Source organism: Panicum hallii, chromosome 1 (assembly GCF_002211085.1).
Source record: "Panicum hallii strain FIL2 chromosome 1, PHallii_v3.1, whole genome shotgun sequence".
NCBI classification, from domain to species: Eukaryota; Viridiplantae; Streptophyta; class Magnoliopsida; order Poales; family Poaceae; genus Panicum; species Panicum hallii.
The window spans coordinates 2,178,208-2,190,470 of NC_038042.1; the positions used below are offsets into that span (position 1 = coordinate 2,178,208).

Consider the following 12,263-nt stretch of genomic DNA (forward strand, 5'->3'; position numbering starts at 1 on the left):
AACAAAAAAGAAAAGGAGGAGAGGAGAGGAAGAGAGGAGAGGAAGCGGCGAAGCCCTGTCCACACGTCGGTTTGGAGGTATTATAATCGTATAATTATTAATTATTTTTACGAATATTTGTTAGGGTAGTTACACGTAGAATTCAGTATTTTCAATAGCTTTTAGAAATATTTGTTATGATAGTTCTATTTTAAATAGTTTTGAGTATTTTTAATAGTTTTTAGATATATTTCTTAGGGTAGTTATATTTTGAATAGTTTTTATAATTGCAGTAGTTTTTAGATATATTTTTTAGGGTAGTTATATTTCGAATAGGTTTCAGTATTTTGAATAGTTTTTAGAAATATTTCTTAGGGTAGTTCTGTTATAAATAGTTTTTTAGTATTTTCAATTGTTTTTAGATATATTTCTTAGGGTAGTTATATTTTAAATAGTTTTTATAATTGCAGTAGTTTTTAGACATATTTTTTAGGGTAGTTATATTTCGAATAGGTTTCAGTATTTTGAATAGCTTTTAAAAATATTTCTTAGGGTAGTTTTGTTATAAATAGTTTTTAGTATTTTTAATTGTTTGTAGGAATATGTCTTACGGTACTTATATTTTTCATGCAGATATGGCGCAGACACCAGAGCTCCTTGACGTGCACATCGACGAACGGCACAGGTCGTACCTGGCAGCGGTGGAGGGGCAGGAGCTTCACGAGTTGCGCCCTCGTGTAGCAAAGGAGTTGTTGCACCTGAACGACCGCTGGCTTGACAGGTGATACTTTATATTTTTTTACGAAACTAATGTATAGCTTGTACGATAATTGTAACCACAATGCAAAATATACAGGTTACGTGAGGCTGGTTTGCTGCCACTCGCACGTGTACCGGAGTCACAGTACAAGGACACCTTGCGTAAGATTCAAGACAACTTGACGCGAGCATTACATGCACTGACGTGTCGCGGCATAGACGACGTGGGGGCCTCTAGTTCATCTCATGCGTCGGCCCATGTGTACACAGCTGGCCCGTCGACCTCTGCAGCACCGCATGCAGCGTCCAGCGGTACTGCCGCTAGTTCAAGCTGTAAGTTCTTTATAATTGCCATTTCGATCACCTTTGATTTACACGACTAATTTCATTTCTTTTTATAGTCATGCACTCGACGGCAATGGGACCTCCTCCTGCAAGAATGGAGCCTCAGACGTTTGGCGCGTATGCTCCAGGAACGTCTCTCCCGTCAGGTTCGATGCCAGCTGCACCGTACTCTCAGGGCTACGCTCAGCATGCATGGTCGGCGGGAGCTCCTGCGTACGGTGCTCCATTCGGTGTGCCGGACTGGGACGACTGGGAGGGCGGCTCCGCCACTTGGTTAGAGTTGGTGGGCGGCGGCGCCGAGCCTGACATCAATGGTCCATCCCAGACGTATGACGCTCCAGGTGCACAGTCCCAGGATGACCCCTTCACGCCTGCACCTCCTCCGCCTCGTCCTCACCGTGCTCCAGATGCATTTACGTACTCGGAGGATCACATACGCCGACGGGCTAGGACTAGGGGGAAGGACCAAGAGAGCGCGAGGTCCGGGACATGCGGGGTAGATACTCCTGATTCGGTCGACTTTTTATATTTAAACTGTTTTTGTATGATACTATTTTCTTTTTAATTGGTTGATATATCGTAGTATCGCAATATTTGGATTCTACGTTGCAAAACGTTATCGTTTAACCATATTCATACGAGTTTTAGATAGAGCAATCTTCCTTGTAAAATTGAATTAAAATTTTAAATGTATACAAAAGAGTATGGCGAATCAATATTGTATTTGAAAATAGTCTGAATTTTAAATAGATTGTAAATCATAAATTCCAACAGAAATTAATAAAAAAATAGACAGTCAACATCCCGCCCACTGGCCGGGCGGGATGCTTCCCGCCCTCTGATTGGGCGGGATCCCTGCCTCAGGGACCTCTTCGCGAATAAGAAACTTTCTAATTCGCGAAGGGGCTCTCGGGAGGGGCCTGCAAAAAACTTTTTGGAACATCCCGCCCTCTGGTTGGGCGGAATGTCCCCTCCCGCCCGATCAACGGGCGGGAGGCACCCATTTTTCAAAATATTCCAAGCCGGCACCCCTTTTTCGAATTTTAATTTTTTTAACCTTTTTTAAAAAAACTCTTTTTCCAGTATGCAAACATGCACCTCCGCCCGAGTGCTGGTTGCCCAGGCAACACCTGAGCTAATCTCCGCGCAAATTTTAGCGCCCGAAGTCAAAGTCGTACAGACCCATGATCAAAGCTATCGTTGCCCTACCAAACTGCTGGCGGAGTGAACCTTCGCGGCAAGCGACGAGCTTCGCTACAAGAGCTGAACCCTGTCTATCACCTCTAACCCTCGCGGCAAGGCCGACCATGGACAGCGTGCACCGAGGTGGCTGGTAAGGAACCTCCGTGTGAGGAGCAAAAGCAAGGCCGCCACCTTCGGCAACCCGTATCGCCGACCCCCACGGCGAGCTCGGAAACTCCGCGCAAGCACCGACGACCTTCACCGCGAACTCGAACCTCCGCTGCGAGCCCGACATTACTGACAAGATAAACATGCTTCAAGCAAGCACCCATGCAAAACAATTACTGCATCCAAACACCAAACGAAGGTCACCCTCTTCTCATCTACATAAGATACGCTAAATCCCGTCACCTTCGTATTTCCTCTTAGCTTTCGCAGGAATATAAAGGAAGCTACTAATTAAAGGAGAAAGCTCACTGTTCGCCTCCTCTCGCTAAGTCGAGCGGAGGTGGCATACGGTCTTAACCTTTTGCCCCGAGCGAAGGACAAGCCTGCAGCAGAGCGGAGGTGGCATACTACAATTTTGCGGAGCTTTAGCTTCTTCTTATACATGCAATTTATACACTAGCTACTTGCATGTGGATTTATGGCTAGTAATCTCAAACCTCCATATTTGCAGGGTGTATCTTTTAAAGAACTTTAGTTGTTATACTCGCATGCTCTAACCTCTTTTTAAGCTCATGGTTCTACAACTAAGTTTGTTCAACATAGTAAAATTAACTCACTAACCCCTCTCTTGAGGATAATTTCTCTCCCAAAAATCAAGAGTTATCATACTTGGCTTTGTGGAGAAGGTTATAACAAAAGCTATGATCTTATTGGTTTTCTACCCTTATTGACTTTGAGAGAAGGTCAGAGCTCTTAGAGAAGGTTACAACGATGGTCACCACCTTATCGGCTTTCTACCCTTACTGACCTCCAGAGGAGGTCAGAGCTTCCAAAGAAGGTCCATAGAAGTTTCAGAAAAGGTCCTGAAAAGGTCCAGAGAAGGTCAGGGTTCTTGAAAAAAATGTTATAACGAAGGTTATAATCTTATTAGCTTTCTACCTTCATTGACCTATCGAGAAGGTCAGGGCTTTTGGAGAAGATTATATCAAAGGTTATGACCTCATTGTTTTTCACCTCTGTTGACCCTCAGAGAAGGTTATAAGGTTTTCTACCTTCATTGACCTATTGAGAAGGTCAGGGCTTTTGGAGAAGGTTATATCGAAGGTTATGACCTCATTGGTTTTCGACCTCTATTGACCCTCGGAGAAGGTTATATCAAAGGTACCACACCCACAGATGCTTATCTACCTTGCGATGCTTAACTGCTTTTGTTTAAGTGTTTCAGTTTATCTTGGGTCGAAGCAATGAAGAGTTGCGAACATCGACCGTCGCATCTTGAATGCATCAATTATGTAAGTTAGCAAAGTTCGCATATCTCACAAACTTTACATACTTATCTAAAAGTGCAACAAGCACTTGAATGGCAAGGGGCTTTCGGACCTAAAGGTCTTGAAGTCAAAATAACTTACGACCTCCAATTCAGATTTCACCCAAAACACTCAGCCAGATGAGGTGCTTTTTTGAAGGATATACATTTATTATACAATAAAATTTATCTTCACTAACATTCAGGTTTTCTTCAAGGAATATCGATTTTTATCCTAAACTTAAGTGCCTGGTACATTGGTTTTCACAGTATATGAGTTTTCATCAGGAGATATCTCTTATTACCTCCGGCTCTTCCGACTATTGTATTGGTTTCTTTTGGTGTTCATCAGTTATTGATTTTTATTATAATAATATTCATCAACAGTTGGATTCCATCTTAACAATAGCAATTCATCCGCTCTGGTATTCAAGAGCACTATCTTGACCTTTGGTCCTTATCAGCTTTAACGATCTGGAATTGGCAAACCTCGCCATATCTATGCAAATGCATCCATCTCCATTCATATGCATCAAAAGCATACATCAAATCATCTCATTGCATGAACACATCATCATGCATGGCAAAAAAAGAATAGCTCCAAGGAGCTAAGAGGCTTATGATCTCAATAACGAAGTCGTGTATCGTTTCCTAAATGAAAGGACGAATACCTCGTGAAAGAAAGTCAAGGGGCTATCGATCCTAAGGGATGCGAAGCCAAAACACTTTCGGCTAAGAAAAAGAAAAGTACAATAAGTACAAAAAAGCTAAGGGGCTGTCTATCTTAAGGGATACGAAGCCAAAACACCTTCGGCCAAGAAAAAGAAAAGTGCAAAAAACACTTATGTTTACGGATAACTTCAAGAAATGGTCACCGAACCTTTCTATACCCGTTGCAAATACATCACCTCTTTCAGGTAAAAATCATCGAATCAACTTCACTTAAGTTGAAGATTCGACAAAGCTTGGCGCTCAAAGCTTCACCATCGCCTCCGACTTCGGCCCAAGGGGCTCGCCATCACCTCCGGCATTGCTGTCACCTTCGGCTCCAGAGGCTCGCCGTCAGCTTCGCCATCGCCGTCACTTCCGGCATCGCCGTCACCTTCGGCATCGCCTCCGACTTCGACTCGACAGGCTCGCTATCATCTTCGGCATCATCAACGACTTCGTCGTCACCTTCGGCTTCGTCCTCAACTTAGACTTATCCTAGCCGCTACGTCGGCTTGAGGGGTTCGCCGGTGATCTTCGACATGATCGTGAACTTCATCGTCGCCGCTACTTCGGCTCGAGGCTTCAACCTTCACCACAAGCTTCGCCTCAATCATCACTTCGGCTTCAAAGGCTCGTGGTCACCTTCGACTTTATCGTCACGACCTTCGACATTGCCATCAACCTCGCCTCCATCACCAGTTCAGCTCTAGAGCTCACCGGCTCGCCATCAACTTCAATGGCTCTAGTCCTCGACAATGGCATAACCTTCGACCGCTACTTCAACCTTTATGTCATTTACGTTGACTACTTCAACTACATGCGAAGCTTATTTAACCAGCACCAGCCAAGAGGGGCTGGGGATGTACCAGAGGACCAGTTCATCTCGGATGATGGAGTCTTGCCCAGCGCTCGTGAGATAAGACTTAAGATGTTGAGGCAACCTTCGGCCACAGCTACTCCCACTACATCGGCTCTTGGAGCAAAGCCTACTGTTCGAAGCTTGGAAGAGGAGATGCTCGCTAATCGAAGCTCAAGAGGGAAGCTTTCCACAAAATCGAAGCTCTTCATGGTTAAAAGTTGCCACTCGAGTAAACCAAAGCATGTGCGTGCTCTTTTCTCCATTCCCTTTTTTCCCACTAGGTTTTTGGGATAGAGTTTTTAGTGAGGCACACATGTGTAGGTTGCAAAAGACGTTTCTTGCAACCGGAGTTCGGATTGTAAATATGCCTCTTTTAACATGGTCAGCTACTCAGTCTCGTTGTGCCAGCTGGGACCGAATAGCTGAGGGGCTACTGTTGGGATGCGTCTTAAGTCGCCACCTAAAGCTAGGGACCCCCTTTGTGTAAAAGAGGGCGAGTTAGGAATCCAAGGGCATGTTTGAGAAGGTCTAGGGACTTAGTTGCAGCACCCAAGGACCTGTTTGTAAGTTTCAAGGACCCCTTTGTAAGTTTTGGAGACTTACTTGTAATATTCAACCCCACCAATAAAATAAATATAAACAACCATCTCCTCCACCCTATAAAAGCCTTAGGGCTTGGAGGAGGGACTCTTGGCTATTTACTCACTTGCTCACTTGATTGACTCTCCCTCTCACTCAATTCACTCTAAGGTTATTGAGATTTGGCCCCTGTTTATGTTTTCTGTTTGGTTTCGGCTCGTCTGAACCAACCGTGAAGAATCTTACAAGACCGAACCAGTTCGCTTGATGTGAGCGAGATCAGGCGTACCAGCCCTGCAATTTGTGGATCAGCTCTGTTGATGGATACGAGGGGGCTGATCTGAATCTGATTGGCGTTGGTTGTTGTCCTTTCAGATTCAGGATTCATTGCGAGAGAGAGAGAGACAATTATCAGCAATCTGTCCTTGCGGTTATATGTTTTGTTTCCGGTCGTTTTCGATGCCGGTGTCCTTCTCCCGTTTGTGATTTGTGCTTGGATGGTGACACCTCGAGTTCGAGCCAAATTTTTACTGACATGACACACCAGGTCGGATTGATCCAAACTTGTGCTGAATTCACACAGCACCTAACAAGAGCTGCAGGGCCTGCAGCATCCCCAGGCCGGCGCCAACAGCTACGGAGCTACCACCAGATCATTGAGCAAGTGCGACGGCGATCGGGAGCACGCTGACGAAGTGGCACCAGCACCACCACTCCCAGTCCAGGTCACCGTCGCCGCATCCACAGTGTATCCCTAAACCAAGCAAGCACCACCACCTAAAAAGCGCCACTACTTTTGTTGATCCTTCTTTCATGCACGCCACTCTTTTCCTTGAGGCTGGAGCCGTGTGCTACTGCTACTGCGGTTCAGAGACGCCGGCCGGCCATTGTCGACTGTCCAATCGTTCCAAATGTGGCAACAAGAGCTTTGCCATCAGAATCCTGGAAATCCGCCACAAAAGGCCTCTCCTCCGTGTGGCTGGGTACTGATTACTGAACTCGTTGTTGCAGTACTGGGCACGGGGCAGCGCCGGCGTGGTGGCCGCCCGCCCGCCCGCCCGCCGTAGGAGCAACTGCAAGATCATTGGGCAGTGTCAGTTGTGGTTGTTGCAGTCCGCACCAGTAAACAGGCACCGTTGGTGAGCCCTGCTGGGGGTGTCAGAGGCGGCCATGTGCATTGGTTGTTGTGGAGGAGGCAGCCATCCACTCGCACACACTCCCTCCCGGACCAGCCGCGCAGGTGGGGGTGGAGAGACACGCAGAGATGGATGCAAAATAAAAGGCTAGCCGTATTGGGTGCACTGGATCGATTATTGGGAGTCCTGTCTTTTATATGCTCGCTTTCCTTCCTCGTCTTTTTGGTTTTTGAGGCCATGGTTCAGTGGTTCTGGTTCCCCTTCCTGCCCCTGCACAGTTGATGTGCGAGAATTTTCAGCAGGACACAGATTCTTCATTCTCCATCATCAGAAAAGGAGGTGAGATTCTTGCTCCTTCACCCCCTAGCCTAGGAGCAGGTTGGAACCCGAAAGATTGGAGGGGGTGAAACTGAGGAGGTGTTTGTCATGATGTGTAGCGTCCAGCACTGGAGTGGTTGACGACTTGACGGCACTGTGGTGTCCAGGCTGAGGGGAGAAGAAGACGAATAGGATATAGATCTCAGCAAGCCAGAGATGAGGGTGAGCCAGCTGCGGCCAAGCTTGTGCTCTCGTGGGCGAGGCTGAGCTTCTTGCTCCTCCAGTTCATCGATGCGCCGCCGCCGCCTCGGCTCGCCGGATCAACGGAGCTCCATGGCTGCCGTCCAGCGCGGTGCTGCGGATTGAGAGGCAGGCTGTCCGTCCGGGGGGAGGAATCTCTCGCCCGCTCCTTTTTCTGGGAGCGAGGAAGTGGTGAGTACTTGGTCTTTTAGCTGCACCTTGATTGCCGTACTTGTGTTTTTGCCTTTCTTGGTGCTAGAATGATGGCGCTGCTGTTCTTGCCATGATTGACGATCCCTCTAGTAAAAGTTCTAACTTCTCTCTCTGGTACATGGCATCTGCATCTGCTGATAGCACCTTGCGTACTTGTTTGTAAAGTTAATGATGCATAGTTGAGTGCTCAGATGTGTTACTGCAAATCTCTCCAATCTCTGCAACTCTCTACGCTGAATCCTTTCTGTTTTTAACCTGCTTCACCCTTCCATTTTGTTGCTTCAGAGGTGGCTGCTTTGGGATACAGATAGGAGCAGCGGCTGGGATTTACGATCCTGGAATGGGTTCATTTCGGATGGACTGGAACCAGAAGGGTTCTGTGTTGTGGGATTGGGAGAATTTGCCACTGATAGGCACTAATGGAAACGAGAGTGCTAAGATGACTGCGACTCAGGCTGAGGCCAAGTTTTCAGGCGCTGAGGTCACAAGGCATGGATCAGTGCATTCTTCCTGTGGTACTTTCTCTTCCAACTCGGAGATGGGGTATGGCTCATCTAAGAGCTCCATATCCGCGACGATTGATTCTTCGCCCAAGGCGAGGAAAAACATGGAGCTCAGTTTTGCACCTGCCAGAGTGTCTGACAAGAATACCGGCAGGAACACTGTTTTGGGAAAGGTTGATGATGCCAGAACCTCCCCATCATCAGTGATAGCCATAAGCAGTGGAGAGCCGGTGCTTAGCCTGAAACTTGGCAAGAGAACCTATTTTGAAGATGTCTGTGGAGGGCAGAGTGTCAAGAGTTTGCCATCAGATACGAGTGCAGTGACTCCTGCTTCGGTGAAGAAGGCAAAGGCGGCTCAAAACGCACAGAACACATACTGTCAGGTTGAAGGTTGCAAGATTGATCTCTCTTCTGCTAAAGATTACCATCGAAAGCACAAAGTCTGTGAATCTCACTCTAAGGCTCCCAAGGTGGTTGTTGCTGGTCTGGAGCGGCGCTTTTGTCAACAGTGTAGCCGGTGAGTGTATTAGCTTGTAAACTGAGCATCCGTTTGTGTTGAAAAAAATGCATGCTTTCTGTTTGTTTGCTTGAATCCCTTGTCTTGGCATCCTTGACTAAGGAAACATGCTGTACTATGTTGGCTCTCCAATGTCTGCAGGTTCCATGGTTTAGATCTCTTTGACCAGAAAAAACGAAGCTGCCGCAGGCGTCTCAATGATCACAATGCCCGCAGACGGAAGCCACAGCCTGAAGCAATTTCTTTTGGTTCATCAAGGCTCTCCACAATGTTCTATGGTACTGATAAGCGTGTGGTTGCCTTGTGGTTTTGTGACACCAGTGCATTAATCACTGTTCTTCTTCAACCAATTATTATGTTTAAGAATCTTTCCTTTCATGCACATTCACAACTAAATGGCGTAAAACATTAAGAATACAAGGTTAAAATATTTTGTGTCTGAAGTTCGCCTTGTTCATTCACAACTCAGTGTCATGATTTTTGAGATGTCATGATTTTTTTTACTTATGATATTAGATGGCCCGCTCACTCTGGCACTACCGGTAAACTATGAACTCCATCTTAGGAAGTGCTCTGTTTGTGATGACTTCTATAGATGGGACAAAGGAGATATCAATTAAGTTGTATTTGTTGTGTTGGGGTGCACATATGCTCTGTTCTTTTCGATTTAGATATCTAAGAAATGATAGAACTTATCTGTCCTGATGCCATCTCGCTATACAGTTATGTTTCCACATCATATTTCACTACTTTAGGAAAAGTTATATTGCATAACTATACAAATAAATTGATCTTTTCGAGTTTGGAGACACTAGGAAGCCATTAAGTATCCGAGTGAGCATGGATTCAAATTTAACAAGTGCTTGATGAGTCCACTATATTTTCTCCACTCCTTCCGCTCTAAAATGTAATTCGTTTTACTTTTGTCCTAAGTCAAACTTCTCTAACTTTGATCAAGTTATATAGCAAAATGCACCAACATCCACAACATCAAATCAATTTCATTAAATCCACCATGAAATATATCTTGTTAGTGCATTTATTTGGTATTGTAGATGTTAATATATTTTTCTCTAAACTTGGTCGAAGTTTGAAAAGTTTGACTTAGGACAAAACTAAAACGGCCTAAATTTTGGAGCGGAGGGAGTGCTTTGTATGGAAGCAGCTTTAACATTAATACTAAGCAAATATTTGTTCTCTTGCTGAATCTGTTTTAGTGCTGAGATTGTTGTTACTTTCTTAACAGATGCAAGGCAACAGACAACTCTTCATTTTGGTCAAGCTCCTTATGGTCAAATAAGAAGCTGTGCAAGTTCTTCATGGGATAACCCAGGAGGAGCCTTCAAATTTGCAGAAACTAAAGCTCCTTGGTTAAAGCCAACAAGAGCTGCTGGTATTGATGGCTTGCATCTCTCAAGTCAGCAGGTATGGAACAACATTATGCCACATGGTGGACATCAAGATTTTGATGGGTTCATGGCTTTCAAAGGAACCAGTGCAAAGGTCCTCAATCAAGGTAGTTTTTCCACTATTGTAAACTGATACAATATTAATAAGAAATGGTCTTTCACTTGCATGAAAAGTATTTTCCTTAAAATTCCTAACCATGAAAAATTCATAGATAGGCGCATCCATATAGTATTATTATTATAGGAACCTTTCATATAATTTGTCTTTTGGATGATTCTTCGATCTGTGCGTTAGTGCATTACTGCTTTGAAGCTACAAAGTTGTTGGCTTTACGACAGCCTGACATGAAGTTTTGTGAGTTCTGACATGTACCTATGTCATTTCATATAGTTCATTGTACAAGTTTGCGTCACACTAGTATATGGCAGGTTTCTAAATTTGCAATATGAGCTTTCTTTGCAAGGGGTGATATCAGAACCTGATTACCAGGCCACATTTGTTTCCCCATGTTTTTTTCGTGGTCACGGAATGACCATCACCTACCATTTTTAGCAACATCCTAAGTAATCTTATTCTTGTCTTTTTACTTGCTTCTTGCAACATGATTGCACCTTTTGCTCTAGGCTTGAATGCACTAGTGTATCATTTGTGTTTTGCAAGCGCTGAATCAGCAAGGATCTGCAGTCTCATATAAAATTCATCCAGTTTACATAATTGTCGCCATCATTGGCTCCCACCTAAACCAGCACGCCAAGCCAACTTTTCAGACCACTAAATAATTTGTAACCTAGGGCAGTTGTAGTGTTCTGTGTGTAAGGTAGGTCAGTAGGTGGTCTGTAGCATGGTTGGTTCCAAAATTTGGCATGTTGTGAAATAGATTGCACTCATGGTTGGTTCCGAAATTAGGTATGTTGCGAAATAGACTGCAACCACCAAAATGTTTTCCCTTTTCTTGTACGTTGGGGAAATCAGTAAGTAGCCAACTAATGTCATCCACATAGCCAATATGCTTTGGGTCCAGATTCCAGGAAAGACTTAACTGATTGATTGATTTAGTGCCATTCTAGAATGATTGTGCTTCTGCGGCTCAAAGTGTGCAAGGAAACCTTGGAGCCAGATTGTTGCTATCATGTTGAATGGTATAATCATCATCGATTTTGATAGGAATATATCCTCTATATGAAAAACCCAGGCCCAATTACGCCATTTGCTATTAACAAGACTAATGCACTCTATCTTTCATATAGTTGTCAGGACCGAGCTGCTTGTTTCCAAATAACTAAGATGCACGACAGTTGCACTTGCATACGTCGCAATTATATCCTAAATAAGTCAGTTCAAAAAAATTGAGAATTTCGAATTTTGATGAACATAACAATATCCCTACCTTTTACCTCTCTTCAGGCGTTGAAGCTTCTGCGGCTGTCTCCGACTCAAATGGAAACCCGGATCTTCAGCGTGCTCTCTCTCTTCTGTCAAACAATTCGGCTGGTGCTGGCAACAACCAACCGACCACTCAGCTGCACCCTGGCCTGAGCACCGTCGCCAGCACCTCCGACGCAGTGATGCAAGCTTCATCGCCAGGGCTCTGGCAAGACGGTGCAGCCCTTGATCTTCATGCGCGGTTTCAGGCTCTTGATCCTCTGGGCAGCGGCAGCACCATTGCAACAGCTCATGAGCTCCAGCTCCCAAGACCATCCTTGTACGATGGCTCCTCATCCCACTATGACCTGATGCACTGATGCTTCCTTCGGTTAGTGCATCCATTGTCCGGTTGCGAGGAAGCAGAGTTGGTTTCTGATGTCTGAAACTCTGAATTTTGGATTGTTATGTTGTTCTGAAAAAATAAAGGCCGCACAAAACTGAGGCTCGAGTTGATCCAGATTTGAGCCTTATTGCCATGAGAATTCCTGGGATTGCCAGTAGCTATGTGCTTGAATAATCCATACTTGTGATTCTGTTTATGCAACTTGATTGCTTCAGCAAAGTGACCATGGACGATTCTGTTCTGATGCCATCTCAAATTCTGAATGCCATG

At 45.0% G+C, this 12,263-nt stretch overlaps 1 protein-coding gene across 3 annotated transcripts; it reads left to right on the forward strand.

The window, feature by feature from the left end:
• Positions 1 to 6,880: 6,880 nt before the first annotated feature.
• On the forward strand, positions 6,881 to 12,194 carry LOC112901686 (squamosa promoter-binding-like protein 3). 3 transcript variants are annotated; one of them, XM_025970654.1, is made up of 6 exons: positions 6,881 to 7,363; positions 7,462 to 7,774; positions 8,081 to 8,815; positions 8,957 to 9,093; positions 10,062 to 10,331; positions 11,630 to 12,194. In XM_025970654.1, the coding sequence occupies exons 3-6, from the start codon at positions 8,136 to 8,138 to the stop codon at positions 11,965 to 11,967; spliced, it is 1,425 nt and encodes a 474-aa protein (XP_025826439.1). In that variant the 5' UTR covers positions 6,881 to 7,363; positions 7,462 to 7,774; positions 8,081 to 8,135; the 3' UTR covers positions 11,968 to 12,194. The 3 variants fall into 3 exon arrangements, with proteins under 3 accessions (XP_025826439.1, XP_025826447.1, XP_025826432.1); XM_025970662.1 differs by having other exon boundaries at positions 7,510 to 7,774; XM_025970647.1 differs by having other exon boundaries at positions 6,881 to 7,774.
• Positions 12,195 to 12,263: the final 69 nt, after the last annotated feature.